The 19,629-nt window shown below is 39.5% G+C and overlaps 1 protein-coding gene across 2 annotated transcripts in view; it reads right to left on the bottom strand.

Moving 5' to 3' along the window:
- Positions 1-18,670, bottom strand: part of BMP2K (BMP2 inducible kinase) — a 131,227-nt gene extending 112,557 nt beyond the window's left edge. Inside the window, exon 1 of one of the 2 annotated variants that reach the window (XM_035004705.1) lies at positions 18,067-18,670. In XM_035004705.1, coding sequence (XP_034860596.1) covers positions 18,067-18,235 — 169 coding nt within the window. In that variant the 5' untranslated portion in view covers positions 18,236-18,670. The remainder of the gene's footprint in view (positions 1-18,066) is intronic. The other variant, XM_035004704.1, reaches the window with a different exon arrangement.
- Positions 18,671-19,629: the final 959 nt, after the last annotated feature.

Below are 19,629 nucleotides of genomic sequence, written 5' to 3' on the forward strand. Positions count from 1 at the left end.
CCAAATAATACATATTTTATTTTCAACCTCTATGAATGCTCAACTTAAAAAATTTCCTCATTTGATCAGATTCCCAACATGAAATGTAGGAAATCCCCCGATTTAGTAGTGGATTGTTCCGACAGCTCGTATCTACACTTTGGCATTCAGAGTTATTTCCCCACACAAACAATCCTACATCTGATAATCAGGTGCTCAGGTCAACCTACAATCTAGTATTAACAGTACTAATATCTTAATGTTTCTCTATAAAAACATCTCTGTGTGAACATTCAGAGTTCCAACTTGAGAAGCCAAGAATGCATCTCACTACACCTCTAGTACTGCAGGCTTTGCCCAGCCCACAAACAGTGAGAAAGAGATTCCCCCAGATCCAAGCCACTAGTAGTACCCAAGTAACTACAGCAGCAACTCAGACAAGTTGTCTCCAATTTCTAAAGCAGTTCCCACCTTTACTTTGGTCATGTGTCCCTCTGAAAATACAATGAAAGCCATAATCCCTTGCCTAAAAAAACACCCATGGATGTCAATGAACCCAGGTGAACTACCCAAACTGCAAAGTGTAGAGTCCACACAAACTGTACACTACAAACCAATACTGCCCGATACATGTCCAATATAATGTAAGCCACATATGCAATTTGAAATTTTCTAAGGACAAACACAGTGAATTTTAATAATACATTTTTAATGCAATATAACCAAAATGCTATCATTTCAATATGTAAGCAATATTAAATATTAATCTTTTACATTCTTTTTTTTCACATTAAGGCTTTGAAATCCCATGTTTATTTTACATATATGATTCATTTCAATTCAGCCTTGCCACATTTCAAGTAGTAGCCACACGCAGCTAGTGGATTCTGTATTAGACAGTTTTGCTAGACTATATACCATCTAGCAATTCTCGAGCCCTTTGGGGGGTGTTACAGTCTGAAAAATTACTGAAGACCTGAGAGAGCTTTTGCTCAATGTAGGTTATATCAATCCATATTTACCATATTAGAAATTAAAACTGAGATGGGGCACCTGGGTGGTGCAGTTGGTTAAGCATCCAACTCCTGATTTCGGCACAGGTCATGGTCTCAGGGTCATGAGTTCAAGCCCCACATTGGGCTCTGCACTCAGTGTGGGGTCTGCCTGTCCCTCTCCCTCCCCTGCTGCCCCGCCCAAGCTTACACTCAAGTACACTTACACTCTCCCTCTCTAAAATAAATATTTAAAAAAGAAATTAAGACTGAGAATTTTTTAAATCTTTATTAATTGAAAATAATAAACAGTTGTCAACATAAATAACATTTTTATGAAAATAGCTGTTATTTTTCAAAAGAAAAATTTAGAGAGAAAAATGGCAATGCTTAACATTTTTGCAAAGCTCTTTAATATCTGCCTTAGTAGAAGACTGCTGGATTCTCGTAACTGTTTCTGCAATAAATCTCCTGAGATACACTGTTTGGGCCTAATGAAGCATATGAACAAAATCTAGCCTTACAAATACAGAAGGAAAGATGAAGACTATCTTAATAGTCTTTTTAAATAATTACAGATATTCTTCTTTGCTATTACAGCAAAACATGACAATTAGTAGTTTCTTAGTTGCGAGTATCGCTGAATTTCTTGCACTGTTTAAAATCCAATGGTCAATCTTGTACTATATATTTGTAACATCATACATTTGGAAAATATCAGTTCACTAAGTTAAAGAGATCTTCCATTACACAATTTTTTAAAAAGAAAATAACATTTGTTAACATTATCATCTATCTCCTCAGAAAAGCCTACGTAATGGGAAGCTGTCAAGTTCACAATGGCAAATACAATTTTCCAAAATTCTAATTTTCTTTTGAAAGCTCAAATTCCAACATTAATAACATCTGTCAGGTGTTTTCCTTGAAGTGACAGCCTCACTTAATAGAGAAAATGTCTGCCAAATACCCAAATCTAAATGAATCATAGTCTGTCAGTCATTCTTTCAAATAAAAATGGTGTTCCATGTAAAAAGCAGCTGGTCTAGGACACAACTCAACCACCCACATGCTTTTCCTCAATTATACCACCATACTTCATTATGCAGCAAGTGTCTTATGTACACTTCCCATTTCTTCACACATTAAAAAGATGTGTTTTTACAAATGGCCAATAATAAGAACATGAAAAAATGTTCAATATCATTTATATTTAGGAAAATACAAATCAAAACTGCAATGATATACCACTTCACACCCATTAGAATGGGCTTTCATAAATTTTTTTTTAAAAACCTTAAAATATCAAGTTTTAGTGAGGATGGGAGAAATTGGAATCTTTGTGCATTGCTGGTGGGAATTTTTTAAAATGCAGCTACTATGGAAAATAGAATGCAGTTCCTCAAAAAATTAAACACAGAAGTATCACATAAGCCAGCAATTCCACTTCTGGATATATACCAAAAAGAACTGAAAGCAGGGACTTGAAAAGACACTTGTGCGCTCATGTTTATAGCAACATTATTCACAATAGCCAAAAGGTAGAAACAACCTAAATGTGTCCACTGATGGATGAATAAACAATATGTGATATATACATACAATGGAATATTATTCAGACTTAATGGGAAATCCTGATACATGCTACAACATGGATGAATCTTATTTCTAAGGGAAATAAGCCAGACACAAAAGGCCAAATATTGTGTGATTCCACTTATGAGACGTACTTAGAGTACTCAAATTCATAGAGACAGAAGGTAAAATCGTGTTTACGACAGGACGGGGAAAAAGGGATATGGGGAGCTAGTGGCTACCAGGTACTGAGTTTCAATTAGAGAAAACAAGAAAGTTCTGGAGATCAATAGTGGTGATGGTCACATGACAATGTGATGTACTTACTGCCACCACTTAACTATAAACTTAAAAATGATTAAAATGGTAAATTTTGTTATATATACTTTACCACAATCCAAAAAAAAAAGATGTACTCAAGGGGCCAAGATTGATAGAATTTTTACAGTTTTATCAAGAATGTTCTTAAGGGAAACCAGCTTTAAAAAAAAAAAAAAAAAAAAACAGGGGCACCTGGGTGGCTCAAGTCATTAAGCATCTGCCTCCGGCTCAGGTCATGATCCCAGAGTCCTGGGATCGAGCCCCACATCAGGGTCCCTGCTCCGTGGGAAGCCTGCTTCTCCCTCTCCCACTCCCCCTGCTTGTGTTCCCTCTCTCGCTGTGTCTCTCTCTGTCAAATAAATAAATGAAATCTTTAAAAAAATATAAAAAACAAAAAACTGAGTGGAAATGATGCAAAGAATACAGTGACTACTAACACAGTTTGGTGAAAAACTGTCTTGATTTGTGGTTTTGAACCATCAACACAAATGCCAATACAGTGTAAAAGGCAATTATGTCTTAGTAGTATCATGAAAATAATTTCGACCTGAAAGGTCTCCTCAAAGGGCCCTGGGGATCCTTTCTCCTGGGGCCCACAAACCATATTTTGAGAACCATTACTGAAGCCCATTCTTTTAGAAAAGCCAATTAATGGCAGAAAAAAAAAGAGACACAAAAGATCACTTAGTTCTATTTTTGTTTTTATTTTACCTTTTAAGATGAGAGAAACAGGCTTCCATGCTGAGCAGAAATGAGATATAGTAAGAATTAAAGAAAACAGAAGAAAAATCAGATAATTGATACAGAAAGAAACAGAGCAGATTACATAAATCAGGGACACAGCCTCTAAAGTTGGAAATAAAGGAGAAACAGCTATCAGAGGTAGAATGGGGTCGGGGGTATACTTTGACATAAAAAAGCTCTAAGTCCTGAGGACGTACTGCGTAGCATGGCAACTATAATTAATACTGTATTCTATATTTCAAAGTTGCTAAAAGAGTAGATCTTAGAAGTTCTCATCACAAGAAAAAAAAATTGTAACTACGTTAAAAATGAATGATGGGGCGCCTGGGTGGCTCAGATGGTTGAGCGTCTGCCTTTGGCTCAGGTCATGATCCCAGGGTCCTGGGATCGAGTCCCGCATCAGGCTCTCTGCTCCTTGGGAGCCTGCTTCTCCCTCTGCCTCTCTCTCTCTCTGTCTCTCATGAATAAATAAATAAAAATCTTTAAAAATAAAAAAAAATTAAAAAATGAATGATGGATGGGGCGCCTAGGTGGCTCAGTCGTTAGGCGTCTGCCTTCGGCTCTGGTCATGATCCTGGGGTCCTGGGATCGAGCCCCGCATCGGGCTCCCTGCTCGGTAGGAAGCCTGCTTCTCCCTCTCCCCCTCCCTCTGCTTGTGTTCCCTTTCTCGCTGTGTCTCTCTCTGTCAAATAAATAAATAAAATCTTAAAAAAAAAAAAATGATGGATGTTAACCAGATTTACTGTGATCATTTCACAATTTATACAAATATGCAATCGTTACATTGTACACCTGAAACTAATGTTTATGTCAATTATAACTCAATTTTTTTCATAAAAGCTCTCCTAGGGGCACCTGGGTGGCTCAGCTGGGTAAGCGTCTGCCTTCAGCTCAGGTCATGATCTCAGGGTCCTGAGACCAGGCCCCACATCAGGCTCCGTGCTCAGTCTGCTTCTCCCTCTCCCTCCTGCCACTCCCCCTGGCTTGTGCTTGTTCTCTTTCTCTGTGTCAAATAAATAAATAAAATCTTTTTAAAAAATAAAAAAAGGGGCGCCTGGGTGGCTCAGTCGTTAAGCATCTGCCTTCGGCTCAGGTCATAATCCCAGGGTTCTGGGATGGAGCCCCACATCTGGCTCCTTGCTCAGCAGGAAGCCTGCTTCTCCTCCCACTCCCCCTGCTTGTGTTCCTGCTTTCGCCGTGTCTCTGTCAAATAAATAAATAAAATCTTTCCAAAAAATAAGTACATAAATACATAAAAAAGCTCTCCTACTAAGAAAAAATACAGACATTAGATATATGCTTCTTGATGATGATGGGAATAATTCCAGCGTTTTATGAAAAAGATTAAGAAATTTTCTTTCAATATTTTTAAATCATATACCAAATACTATTCTAACTTTTCACCTGTATGTGTATAAAAATATGCCACATGTATCATGTATGTATTGTGTGATTCATGTCATGTCATTTTTAGGAAAATTGTTTTATGATGCCATAGGCACTTATTTATAAACACTCAGAAGTTTAGTATTCCAGGTTAAGTCAAATGCATTTGTGCCATGATCTAATAAAATAAAAATGTGATGAAATCTTGTTCCTTTTTATTTTAAATACATGTAGCATGAATCTGTTAAATGAAATGCAAAAACGGATTCGACATTACAGCACTAAGCCTTAAAGTTCCATAACCTTGAACTAAGAACTGAAGGAAGGAGGGGATAAGAATTCAGCTATTCTCTTCTTTTCACCTTCCTTGTTTTTTATAGGAGGTCCTAAATATTGCTATGGTACATTCAACTGAAGAAGCTAGAGTAATGTGATTTTATGCTACTTACTTTACAGTTCGCAAATACATTATTCATTTACAATCGAACCTTTCATTTACGATTGAACATTTCTACACTGAGACAACAGTCTAATTTGGGGGAAGCTGCAATTTTATTTGGGGGAAAGCTGCAATTCTAAACTTTGTAAAATTAATCCTGACATCATAAACAACTGCAGCACATGGTTCAATGGCCTGAGGAAAAAGCAAAGGGGGAAAGCTTTAACTCAAAAGTGGTTGGAAATACCTCCTTCCACCTCAGACTCTGCAGGCACCCATGAATACTCCAGCTGCCTCCAGAATATTAGAAGTCCCCTAGTCCCGTGAGCCTGCTTGAAGTCCCCACTCCAATCAAAAGCCAATGCCTCTATCTGCACAGGACCCAATTAAGGAGGCCACAGGTAGTGGAAAGAGTGCTAGATTAAAGTCACGAGACCTAAATTCCTTCCTCCCCAACCAACACTAACAGTGTGACTTTGGGATGCACTAGCATTTTAAAAAGAAAGCCTGCCAGTCCAACAATACCAGTTAGAATAATATTTAAGAACATTTTCTGAAGGAAGCTAAAAAGGCCTTACCCTCAATTTAGATTCTTGTACACCACCCACCACCCCCTTCCTATATTTAGTTTTCCAAAAAGCAAAAATCAATGAACTGACCCCACAATATCCATAATGGCCCATCATAACTTTTTAAAATGCATGTAGCCTTTACTAAGAAAGACAGCTACTACTCTAAGGTGAGAACAAATGTGAACCTTCGATCAGTAAATAGGAGTTTCTCATACTAGAAATTTATGGCAATTAGTTACATCCAACTTTGAACACCATGGATTCATACAGCAACTTGCAAACTCACTTCCAATATTCCTTAGAGACAAAGTACAATCAGCAAAGTGACATACACAAACACATACTTTTTTTTAAAAATCCACGGATTTGCAACATTTCTTAAGTTGCCACTTCAGGGAGCTGAAAAACATAAAATCCCTAACAGCTAGCTTCGGTATGTTTTAAAAATATATATCAATTTGGATTGAGATCCTTTGAATTTCTCCTTTGGATTATACAAACAATATTTTGCTAAAAGATAAAAAATTAACAGATTTAACAACCCAGTTAACTATTCACTAGGATTTGAACTAGACTAGTTGGTAAGCAAGTAAAACAAAAAAACTCTTCAGATCTACATTATTGCTTACAACACCAGTTAACTATCTTATAAACTTCTGTTATTGATCACAGAAGAGACCATTAAAGGCCTATGCACAGAGAGCATATATACATATTAATTCTGGAAAAATAACTCAAAGCACATGTCCTACTGATCATGAGTCAGTGCCATCATTTTTTTATATACAAAGAATAGACCATTAACATTCAGTAGGAGAGATTCTGTTATGCAGGCCAGAGAATGAAAAAGTGGGTCATGGCCAGTGATGCATAATCTCACTCCCTAGTAAGAGTCCTGACAACATTCATTAAGTAAAATATTTTACTATATTATGTGTAAGTCATTTTAATACTAATATCTTAATGATTCCAGAATGCATAGTAAAATTTGGACTAACCACAATCTCATTCAAAAGAGAATACTTAAATATGTAAAAAGCTCCAGCCATCCCTAACAATGACCCAGCCACAAAAAATTAAGGAAAACAAGTAAACACAGCAATTAGGCAGGGGGAGTGTTGTGTTGGAAACCTCTCTTTCAGAAAACCAAAGAAGGAAGAGAAGAATGTTGAGGGTGATAATGATTAGTTATTAACAAAACTGCATAAAGACCTGGTTTGCTACCTCTGATCTGTTATGCCAGGCTTACAAATTCCCTAATCTAAAAGAAAACTGAAGGTCTCTCTACTGAGAAAATCACCTACAATATTAGACACACTAGTTAGAGGGTCCCCCAAGGTAATAATCAAGTATTTTCTTCCCCAGAGCATTACGGATATAAGATGCCCTTCTTCCTAATCTCTCATTCTCTTAGATACCAGTTGTCCCATTAAGCCTTGGTAACTATCAACCACTCGAGACAAAGCCATAGCCAGTTGAGCATTTCCAATATTGTTACTTTAAGACTAGGTATTCAGAGCACATACTTTAGGCCTGTCTGCCCTCTCTGTCCCACAGTAGTGGCTTTCTTTAAAGATGACATGGGTCAAGGGAACTCAGGCTAGAACATTGTTGAGTCACACCTAGTAAGAAGAGCAATGCAGTACCCACAAAACAAAGATGTACTATTTGTGTAATCACTACAGAAATGAAACATGCCAGGAATCCAGAAATAAATCTGGTAGTACTTTTTTCATTCATCTAGATAATGCTGTACCTACATTATCATCAAATATCTCTATCTACTTATTTCAGTTTCTGTAAAAGGACATAACATGAAAAATGGGGCCAACCTACTCAACCAAACAGTTGGATATGTCAAATATGGTTGTTATCCAATTGTTTTATAGTAAATGTTTACAGGCCTTCTGGCTGCTTTTCAATTCAAAAATTTAATCTCTTACAAATGTACTGAATACCTATCATGAGTACAGCACTGTAAAAGATAAGAGATAAGATGAATACAAGCCAAATCTTAAGGGAAATTTTAATCTTGCAGTAGAGGAAACTTTTTATTACACATATTCTTAGAATAGAACAAAGCTGGTAAAATAAGGGCAATATGAGCAACAGTTACTACAGAGGCTCAGAGGAAGGCATAATTACACTCATTGGTTGCAAATAGGGTTTCATAGAAAAATAAAGATTGCAAGAAAGTAACTATTTTAAATGTATCCCACAAGATACATTTAAACAGAGTGGGGAGGCAGGTGTCTGCGTTCTAGGCAATGTAACAACATAAACTGAAAAACAGGAATGAAAAAGCAAGAGCAAAGTACAGGAAATGTGAAGTACATGTGCAGTAAAACACACTTAGGGTTAGAGTGAGAGAGGGATTAAGACCTGTGGGGAGTTGGGGTCACACTGCAGAAGGCCTTGAATCCCAGAGTAGTGAGTGTGCACTTCACTTAGTTAGGCAAATGATCAGAAGTCCATTTCAGGAAGAAAAACTGGAAGGAATACAAGAGTGGATTTGGTGAGTAAAGACCCTAAAAGGGGAAGAAGAGTCTACATGAGAATGTAATTCTGTAAGAGGTATTAAGGACCCAAACTAGAGCTGACAGCACTGGAAACAAAAAGTAGCTGACTCTTCACACATTATCATGGGTAAACTTTCTATCCACAAACTAAGAGAAAGTACTGTCATAACCCTTCCTTAAACATTCTTTCCAAATAAAAACTTGAAAAACACGAAAATTTCTTTACTTCCAGATACCCTCCAAAATATGAGTCACTTGGAGAACACAAACCATTAAAATGACAAAAAAATCCATTAAAGTGGCATATCCTTTGAAACTAAATAGTACTCTGAAATGCCACAGGATTTTATTTGAGCACCCATCCCCTTATCTTAAAGGGTACTAAATTAGGCAACTTCCTAGAAAAGACTTTTTCACAATGATTAAGAAATAATTTTATACACGAGATAAAAAAAATAAATTGTTAATCTATACTGAAGTTTGTGAAAGAACTCTAATGCATGATTATCAAACACAATCCTTTCATTATGGTCTCAATCCTAAAACTGTTCATCTTTAGCCCTCCTTTCCCATGCTCCTCTCTTATCAGAGAAGCAGTAAGAATCCATTACATAAACAGAATCAGAGCATGCTAAAATGGAAAAAGATGTTACACATTCATCTTTATCCACTTCATTTTTTTCTTGAGGAAAGTGAAATCAAAATGTCACAATGCAAGTTAGTAGCATAACAGAATATCACCTGGCCCAGCTCCAAGTTTTGCCTTTTTTTTTTTAATAGTTGCCACCAAGAAGGCACCATTTCGAAGATTTAATGAAATGTTAAAATAGGCAAATTAGTAGCAACAACTGTTTCATATTTCAAAATAATATTCACTGCAAAATGCCTCTCTAAAGGCTACATCCCAAACTATGCCCTTAAACTTCACTGGAATTCTACAAGACGAGGACAAACCAACAATTCCAAAAATAAAGTGTCTGTGTAAAAGCCCAACAACCACTCTCCTGCAGAGAGACGTGAAACGGTTAGCAGAAATGTGCTGACTGATCTCATTTGTAAAGATGATACACTCAGACAAGAGAATCTCCAAATTAACTAAGTGCTCAACTATTTAAAACAGTACAGTCATTAACCACTCAACTTCCCAACTCAGGTCCCTAAAAATAGCAGGCTTGTGGGTAGACGAATGGTTCACCAGATGGATGCAGGATAAAATCAAGGAATAAACAGTCTCAACTCCTTATGATGAAACCTTTCTGTAGCTTTGAAATCACCACTCAGGACTCCTAATTTCAGAATTCCAAGTCAAGCCTTTAATCATTTCGATAGCCACCAAATAGGTTTCTAATAAATGTTTATTATGTTCTACTTCAAGTTTTGACCAAAAAAATGGGGGGGGGGAGGGGGTTGAGAGAAGGAGTGAAAGAGAACCAAGATAATGTAGAAGATTAGTAAAGAACATTAAAGGTCCAGAATCAATGTAAGGACAAACAAAAATCCCACCTTCTAGTATGCTCTGTAATATAAACAACGTCAGGGACCTTTTCTATTTTTCCCTCCTACAGACCCCATAATGGAAAGATGCTAACAAGTATTAATTTATTTCTATTAATTTTAAAATAATCAAAGACAATCTTTCCAAACTGCTCAGCATGAGAATGTCAGTATTAACCAAACAAAGCTGACTATAGCTAAAAGCAAAGAAATTTGATGTTAGTGTAATTTAGCACTTTTTTTGGAGATAAATGCATAATTTCCACTATACTTTTTTTCAAAATATTGAAAATTGGGAATTGCTGTAGTGCCCTTGAATAAAACTGCCACCTCTATAGAAAACATAACAGCAGACAATCAAAATTACAACCAAAGAACTATCCCTACAATGATAACATATCACAAAAGCGAAGCATATGTTAGTAAGAGTCTATGTAATGTTCTTTGCTACAAATTACTTCCATTTCATTGTCAAAGTATATGCTGCTTATCAAGGTAAAAATTCTATATAGCTGATTGAAACTTAAAAATTATATATGGCTAAATGCCATATAATAATTATCTAATTAAAATGATTCAAATTTTTTACAAACATAAATGTGATAATTAACTCAGGATAAATGTAATACCTACTCTACAAGCAAATTACTATAATTCCTGAAGCAGATTTCACTGAAAGCTGATAACCAAATCTGAACCTAAAATTGGCCCATATTTATTGAAAGACTTGGCATGCACTATCAGGTACTGTCATACATTATCTTCTTAATATCACACATTACCTATTAATCTTCATAATAAATATTAACTCCATCTTATAAAAAAGGAAACAATGTTTCCTGAGAGTTTAATTCACCACAACTAAAACTGCTGGACAGAAACTAAAGATACAGAGATAAATAAGACCCTGCCCTCAAAAAGCTCACTGTCAAAATCAATAGTACAGTATAAAGCAATTTCATAATTGCATGTAACAATACTTTTCTTCTTTAAATTCAGCCACCTTTGCAAAATAAAGAAAAATAGGTCAACAGAGAAAGATAACTGTAAAAGGACATCTAGGTTATTCTTTCTTTGCTATTTCAAGGAGGCTAACTGAAATGACACTTAGGCTTAAACAAACTGTCTTCAAAAGTTTGTATTCACCTGTATGAATTGTAGAATCACTATACCATACACCTGAAATTAATATAACACTATATGTTAACTATGTTGGAATTAAAATTTTAAAAAAATCCCACGTTAAAAAAAAAAAGAGGTACATCTTATGCTACCATGATGCTGATTCCTCCTGTTTCTAGTTTTTTGTTTTGTTTTGTTTTTAAGATTTTATTTATTTATTTGAGAGACAGAGAGAGAGAGAGCCCACCCAGGGGGAGGGGCAGAGGGAGAGGGAGACTTAGGCTCCCCGCTAAGCAGAGAGCCTGATGAGGGGCTCGATCCCAGGACCTCAGGATTATGACCTGAGCCTAAGGCAGACAGACACTTAACTGACTGAGTCACCCAAGTGCCCATGTTTCTAGTTTTTGACTGATGAATAAAGGTGATATAAACATGCATGTGTAGGTCTAAAAAATTTTTTAAAAAGTCTGTCTTCACCGAAGTTCAAAATTCAGGGTCCCCTGACCTAAGTAGAAGACCTCTGATGGGACAAGAACTAAAGAGCCCTCCCTTGGTACTTTTCAATTTGCAAATTGAAAAGCTCCATCTGTGTTCATTAAAAAAAGAAAAAAAAAGTCAAAAATCGTTTCCTTTGAAAAGAATTTGAATGTCCATGATATGACAAGGCAATTTGTGTGATTCAAAAAGCAATTAATAGAGAGTACATCTAGCCTCAAGAATTTTACTATCTGCTAAGGGAAATGAGACAGGAACAATAACCACCTTAGTATTTCCACGTGCTTACATAATTGTATCTCAAGACAAAAGATTAAATGTGATAAGGGGGAAAAAGCAAATAAATAGCTACAAATGTCCACAGGAAGATGGGAGTGATCATAACTAGCAGTTAGGCGACGAGGATTACACAGGCAAAGGTAGTGATAAGTAAATACAACATTCAGTCACAAAACAACGGGGAATGGTGCACACTGTGGCTGGAGCAGAGTATTATCAGGAAATAACCAGAACTAAGATTTAAAAGGTAGGTTAAGAACTAAGCATGGGGGGGGAGAGGGGAGCAGGGGGAGGGCGCCTGGCTGGCTCAGTCCATGGAGCATGTGACTCGATCTCCAGGTTGTGAGTTCGAGCTCCAAGTTGCGTGTAAAGATTGCTTAAAAAAAAAATCTGGAAAGGAAAAAAAAAAAAAGAACTAAGCATGAATAATTGTGAGTGTGTGGCCAAAAAATGTGATCAAGATAACTTCTCAGGCAACACAATTCACTCCCTCCTCTTCAAAGCATCATATTCTCCTGGTATTCTTCATACCTCTCTGGTAGCTCCTTTTTACTCTAAATCAGTGGTTCTCAAGGTATGGTTTCTGGACCAGCAGCATCAGCATCAGTGAGCAAGTTGTTAGAAATGAAAATTATGGACATTGCCCAGACATACGGAATCAAACTTTGGGCGTCAGGCTCAGCAATCTGTGGCTTACCAAGCCCTCCAAATGATTCTGATGAACACTAATGTTTAGGACCAATGTTCTACCACAGTCCTTCAGTGAGAGCCTTCTCATTCTATACTCTCTCCCTACATTATCCTCTCCCAGGGTTTTCAGTAACAGCCAAATGTTCACTTATCAAAAATACCTATCTCTAAGCCCAGACACCTTTGCTGAGTACCAGACCACATACTCAGCTTCCCACTTGACGCTTATTTCCTCCCAGATACCTCAACTAAACATGTCTCGAACTCCTGGATATCCTCCTAACTCTTCCCCCCACCCCCCAAAAATCTGTTCCTTCTCTACTCTCTCCCATCTCAGCAAATGGTACCTCCAACCCAAGAGCTGCATAAGCAAGTCATTCTTCATAGTTCCTACAATACCCTCCCCCCTCAATCCAATCCATCACCAGGTCTTCCCATTTAAGCATTATAACATTCGCTTCCATTCCCACTGCTACCATTTTAACTAATCATCTAATCTGTATACCTCTCAACCAGTATCTATATAGCAATCACTATGATCTTGTAAAAATACAAATCAGAGCATATAACTGCCCTAATCCTTCAGTAGCTTCCCATTGCATTTTCAGATAAAATCTAAAATCCTAAAGTCCTGGATCCTGGTCACCTTTCCAACATCATCTTGGGTCCTTCCTCCAAATGATTCAATCATTATAGTCCCCAGCTCTGGGCATATTTCAGTTCCTGAAACTCTTCCTCACATAGACTTCTCTCTTCATGACATACTCCACACCACCCCACCTTCACACCTCTGCCTTTACCTAATTTTTCTCATACTTCAGATTTCTGGTAAAATATCAAAAAGGTCTTCCTTGCTCCTTCAATATAAACTGAATTGGTTATTCTCTCATTAAACCCTGTGCTGTCTTCTCAAGACAGTTATCAAAATTACCTACATTAACTTGATTTTTGTTTAACATTTATCTTCTATTTAAGACTGTAACTTCCATAAGGACAAAGAAATATTTGTTTTGTTCTCCACTGTATAAATAGTACCTACTACAGAGCCTGGCACACAAAAGACATTTAATAGTTATGGAGTAGTAACAGTTGTCAATATTTTTGTTAAATCCTCCCCTTCTGCTTTCTCTGTCCTCTCTCAGAAACTTTAACTTACAAGTTACTGGGTAGCCACAGGTAATTTCTGCAAATGAAATATCATGCTTAAATCCATCATTTTCAGATTGATTTATGTGGCAAAATCAAATGTATTTTACTACCTTCCTGTAAAATTAACAGTGAGAAGTGGTTAACACTTAGCCTAAATTAACTTACCCTAATCTAAGTAGTTAACTCTGAGAGAGCTACTGAGCTCCTTCTACAGAGCTCTGTAGTAAATTCCTGGCCTCTCAATTACCTGTACTGACAGTACCAACAACCCCCATGTCCATGACAGAAAGTCTTATCCTTACCCATCAATTATATTCAAAATACCATTCCTATCCAGCCCCCAGAACCTCATAACTAGATTACCTCAACAAATTATGGATAGTGTCCCAATCTCCTGGTTCCGCATTTATTTAAGCACTTTGTACCAAACACATTTAGAACAACATTGAGAACCAAACACATTGAGAACCAACTTCTTCCCATTATCAATCAATATTAAATCCTCTAACCAGCACTGAAGGCTTATGGAGGCATGTGACCAAAAAGCCAGTCCTATGTTTTATTGGAAACTTCAAAGAGTACACTGAATTATATATGCTTGACAATTTGACACCTTTCAAGCTAAAATTTACATATGGCTTTATCTGATTTTTATAGGCCCAAATTGGATTTGGTTAGCGTGCACTCCTGAAACTAAACTGTTTTTGAAAAAAAAAACACGAAAATGCTCCACGATGATATTAGTCCTCTAAACTTTGAGCAGGAATTAAAAAGGTGCAAGGTGTAACAAGCATTTTCAAACATACAAATATTTAACTAGAGACTATGATACAAAGTGTATATTTCAGCAAAGAAACTACTCCAACAGTTTAAACATACAACATTTAAGTATATCTCTGAGAATCTGTTTCTTTCTTTAATTATGTAATATATAAATATTATGTATTTATATATATACATGTGACCTCGTAATATTTATACTCAAATATTATGCATGTATATGTATACGTACATATATACATACATACATAGTTAATTGTCATTATTTGGGGATTCCATATTTGTAAATCATGTAGTCACTAAAATTAATCCGTATTCCCAAAATCAATACAATGGCATTTTCATGATCATTACACACATGAGCATAGTGCTGAAAATTTTGAGAAGGCCGGCTGGAGTCAACAAGATACCATTCTGCCTTGTTTATAAACAAGGGCCCTTTTTGAAGTCTGTTTAGCGCCATGTTTTTCTCATTTTTGTGCTTTTTACTGATTTCATTGTTTAAAATGGCCCCAAGCATAGTGCCAAAGTGTCATCTAGTATTCCTAAGCTCAAGAAGGCTGTGATGTCCCTTACAGGGAAATTAATGTGTTTTAGATAAGCTTTATTTAGATATGAGTTACAGCGCTGTTAGCCCTAAGTTCAGTTTTAATGAATCAACAATATATATTAAATAAGATCTTTAAACAGAAACTCACATAAAACAAGATTATATATCGACTGGTTGACAAAAATGTTGTGACCAGGGGCTTGCAGGACCTTACGCCTGTATTTCTCAAGGGCAATGGTTCAGTACTTACTAACTCACTGTTCAGTGACTTTACAAAACATAACTACTCTGAACAATAAGAATGAAATATGTAAATATAAATATACTTAGAAGGAGAAAGAATATGAGACAGAATATGAGAAAGAGGGAAGAATAGCAGATTTATTGAAGACTCAAAGACACTGCAGAAGTCATTCTGAACAAGATGCCTATGTTGCAGGAGTATGGCAAGAACACCTCAGAGCACAGCACCTACAATCTTGGCCCTGTTAAAACAACAAGGACCCAAAGCAAAAAAAAAAAAAAAAAAAGTAAAACCTACCTAAGTTTGTTTTTTGGTCTTTGTTTCTACCCCTTGTCCCACCCCTTGTCTACCTCTGCCCAATTCAGATACTCTAAACTCTAATGCCTTTCCACACCACTTGCCCTAATCTTATAATTCAGCGAATGTATCTGTCAATTACTGAATGATCATTCTTGAGTGTGAACCAGACTTTGTGCTTAAACATCTTGTCTAAATTGTCTAAATTATTTGGAAAAGAGAGAGGATATTAAGCATTTGAAGTAAGAAGAAACTGTCAGGATCAAAAAGAAAACTGCGGGGCGCCTGGGTGGCTCAGTTGGTTAAGCGACTGCCTTCGGCTCAGGTCATGATCCTGGAGTCCCTGGATCGAGTCCCGCATCGGGCTCCCTGCTCGTCAGGGAGTCTGCTTCTCCCTCTTCCACTCCCCGTTTGTGTTCCCTCTCTCGCTGTGTCTTTCTCTGTCAAATAAATAAATAAAATCTTTAAAAAAAAAAAAAAAGTAAACTGCGTATAGGTAATTTCGGTTGTGTGTGTGAAGAGAAAAGAAATACAGAAGGGAAGAAAGTCTCCCCTACCCTCCAGAGAGGATGAAATAAAAGTCCAGTCCAAGAGCTGGAGTGTTGGGTGGGGAAGTCCCACCTTCCAAAACAGTTTCTTCAGCTCCTGCTTCATCCTAGCACTTAGTTACGGATTTTCCCAAGAAAAATGACAAAATTTATAGCAAAAGCTAGTAAAACACTCTTAACAGTGACATTAGTCCTTAAATTCTTTTTAATTTTTGGTGGTTGAATGAGCACTCCACCTTTGAAATTCTTCATTTTTATTTTCATTTTCCCAAATTACTTAATTTTTCTTGAAAATGACTTGCTTATGGTAATGATAGGATATGCTTAGAGCAGTGATAGAAGTCACAAATCCAAAGTGTAGTTTGATGAAACGTCAATGTTTTCTTTCTACTAAATAAAAAACCCATCTGGGATTTTGTGAAATGAAGTGAGTGTAATACTACTCAAGCCACACTTCAATTAGTTACTACAATCCAAAGAAATAAGTACAGCATGTGAGTTAACAGCCATGTCTTCTTAAAACCCACAATTCAACCTAAACCAACATTTGAAAATCATGTATAACAAAGAGCTAGGAAATTTTACATCTATCAAAACCAATCACCATATATTCATTCTTTTGAGAAGCTAAGAATCCTTCTCCCACCTCTCCAAGGTTTGGCTAGGCTCATTACTAGGGGCAATGGCTTGTGTAACAATGACACCCATCCCTGAATAATTCAAGATTTCTTTCTCTTTAAATATTTTATAGACAAAAACGTTCAGATTTTTCTTTTGCACTAATATGCTATTGTTTATGGCATTTCAAAAAACATTAAGTGGAATCTCTCAGTCGACTGTGTCCAAACCACATCGATGTCTGACTTTCAGAGAACCAAAACTACTCTCTTCAGTTTCTTTTCTCTTAACCTTGGAACTTAAAAGGGCCATTTATCAACAAATTATTTCTTATGAATTTTTAAAAGTATTTTTTGTAATATTCTGCAATTAAAAGCTCAAAGATCAAATGAAGCATGCAATAAATGAGAGAAAGTATTTTCTACAAGCCAGTTACACAAAAAATACAAAACTAAAGTGCAGGATCTTGTTTTTTAAATGGAGTAAGCTTTCTTGTAAGCAGACTTGCATCTGCTGACATAGCCTGGTAAAGATAATGAAGGACTGAACGCAAAACTTCGCAAGTGAAAGTTAACCTGTTTTCTTAGCCCCTTTTAAAGTACCAAAGAGACATACTGAAAGGGTATGAATAGCACCTTGTCTGATGAAGATTCTAAAAAACAAAGATAAACGGACTTCAAGTTTACCTGCTCCTCCTCCAAAGCAACCTACTAACTGAATTTGGGGCAAAGTATCACCTCCAACACATGCACAAGCGCACGCATAGAAATCAACTGTTTTTCAACTGATGACTGAGTAGGGGCAAACCCAGCTCGCCTTGGGGGACTGCAGGGTCCCGTACCCTGCAGCGCGGGTGGAGACGCAGATGCAGAGGCCAAAGCACTACAGCCGCCTGAGCCACAGCTGGCAGAGCAGAGCCTCGATCCTGCACGATCTGCCCCTCTAATGAGTCACACTGGTCCAATCATGACACCACATCACTCGCTAGGACGTTTTCTACTTACTTCCCCGCGTCAAGGAGGGCTGAAAAGGACTTAAAGTCAGTAATGAGAGAACTGTGCACCGGTCAGAGCTGCCAGCCGCGAGAAAAACCGGCTTAAGAGCGAAAAGCCCGAGCTACTCTTTAAGAGCCCCCGCCGGCACAGCAAAGGAGGCAGAAGCGGGAAGAAGAGTAAGCCGAGAGGGCGAGGAAAGAAGCGGGCGAGGACCCGGAGAGCCACCGCCACTCCCCAGCCCTCCCTCACCTGCCTGCCCGAGTCTCCCCAGGCGCCCGTACCTTCGGCCAGCGACTCCTCCAGGGTGACCTGGTAGCGGCCGACCGCAAACACCCGGACCCCCACGGACGAGCTGCCGGAGCTGGAACCGCCCCCGGCCCCGCCAGCCGCGCCACCCGCCGCTCCGCCGCCGCCGCCCTCGGACTTGGGCATTCGAGAGAACTTCTTCATGGTCCCGCCGGCGCGCTGGGGGGCGCGGGGCTCGCTCAAGGGCGAGCGAGAGAGCGAGTCCTCGGCCCGGGGCGCGGCCGGTCGTCCGCGAGGGGTCGCCGCCCCTCGCCCGTCCGAGCGTCCGTGCGCGCTGCGGCCCGCCGAGCCTCACATCCCGCGCGCCCCGAGCGCACTGCCCCGGCCCCGCCGCCCGCTCCGCGGCTCCGCTGCAGCTGCCCGGCTCCCGCAGAGGGCGGTGGAGAGGGCGGGGACGGGGCGGGGCGCGAGGGGGCGGGGCCGAGTGCGGGGGCGACGCCGCCGCCTCCGCGAGTGCCCCGGACGCCCTAGCCGCCTCACTAAGCGTCGGGAGCGCGAGCCGGGGAAGGGGGAGCGCCAGGGAGAGAGATGGGGAAGGGGGCGGGGCGGCCGGCCCCTCCGGGGAGTGGGCTGGACCTCTCCGGCCACACACCCCCAAGACCGCAGCCCGCGGCGCCGCCGCCGCCGCCGCCGGAGCTGGACCTACGCGGCTTGCCACTCGCGGCCGTTGGCGGTGCGGCGCCGCTGCCAACCGCTCTCTGAGGCCCGGCGCCCCGCGCAGGCGCGTTATCCGCGCCGCCGGAAGTGACGGTTCCGGCTCTTGTCACGTGGAGAGGGAAGGGGGGCGGGGAGGTGATTGTGGGGGGTTAGGGACTAGGGCGAGGTCCGGGGTCCCGGGTGTGGGATCCCGGCTGGGAGCGTTCAGGTCAGGCCTCTGGGGCCCCGGCCTCGAGGTGGGAGGTGGCCGGGGGACCGGTTCCCGCGCTGGCCATGCGGCAGGGTCTGTCATCTCGGCTAGGAGTTGGTGTGTCACTCTGGATGCTTAAAAATGCCGCCAACAACTTTACCCCCGCTAAGGAACTTCTCGCTGCATTTCTAAGCCCGTTTTCCAGACCTCCCCTGAGAATCTTCTTCCGCTCGCCCACCCTGAGCGTGGGAGGTGGGAGCAGCGCGGAACTAGAGCGGATTCCAGTAACCCAACTTCTAAAGCCACCGTGTCGCACTCTGTAACAGGCGCTTGTGCTGGGAAGCGTTTTTGCGGTTTATAAATTGCTTAGGAGTACTTTTTAAAATCTCGTGTGCTGTGCAACAGCCGTGTGAGAGAGTCGAGACAGGTATTATGTGCATTTGCAGACCATCATCGCCTTTGGCCAAGAGAACTCAATGGACTCGCCCGAGGTCGCACAGCGGGCCAGTGGTAGAGCTGGGACTACAAGGTCCATCTTTTGATACTTAGTTTCGTACTTTAGGCCCTTCTGAAAAAGGGGGTTGAAAAACGGCAGATTTCAGAGTGTTTAGAAGCAAAAGCAGCCGTTGAATTTTCCCCATCGCTCCTTTAACAAAGAGATTAGCCCACCTTAAAAAAAAAAAAAAAAAAG

Source organism: Mirounga leonina, unplaced genomic scaffold (genome assembly GCF_011800145.1).
Source record: "Mirounga leonina isolate KUSES-001 unplaced genomic scaffold, KU_Mleo_1.0 Mir_129, whole genome shotgun sequence".
NCBI lineage: Eukaryota > Metazoa > Chordata > Mammalia > Carnivora > Phocidae > Mirounga > Mirounga leonina.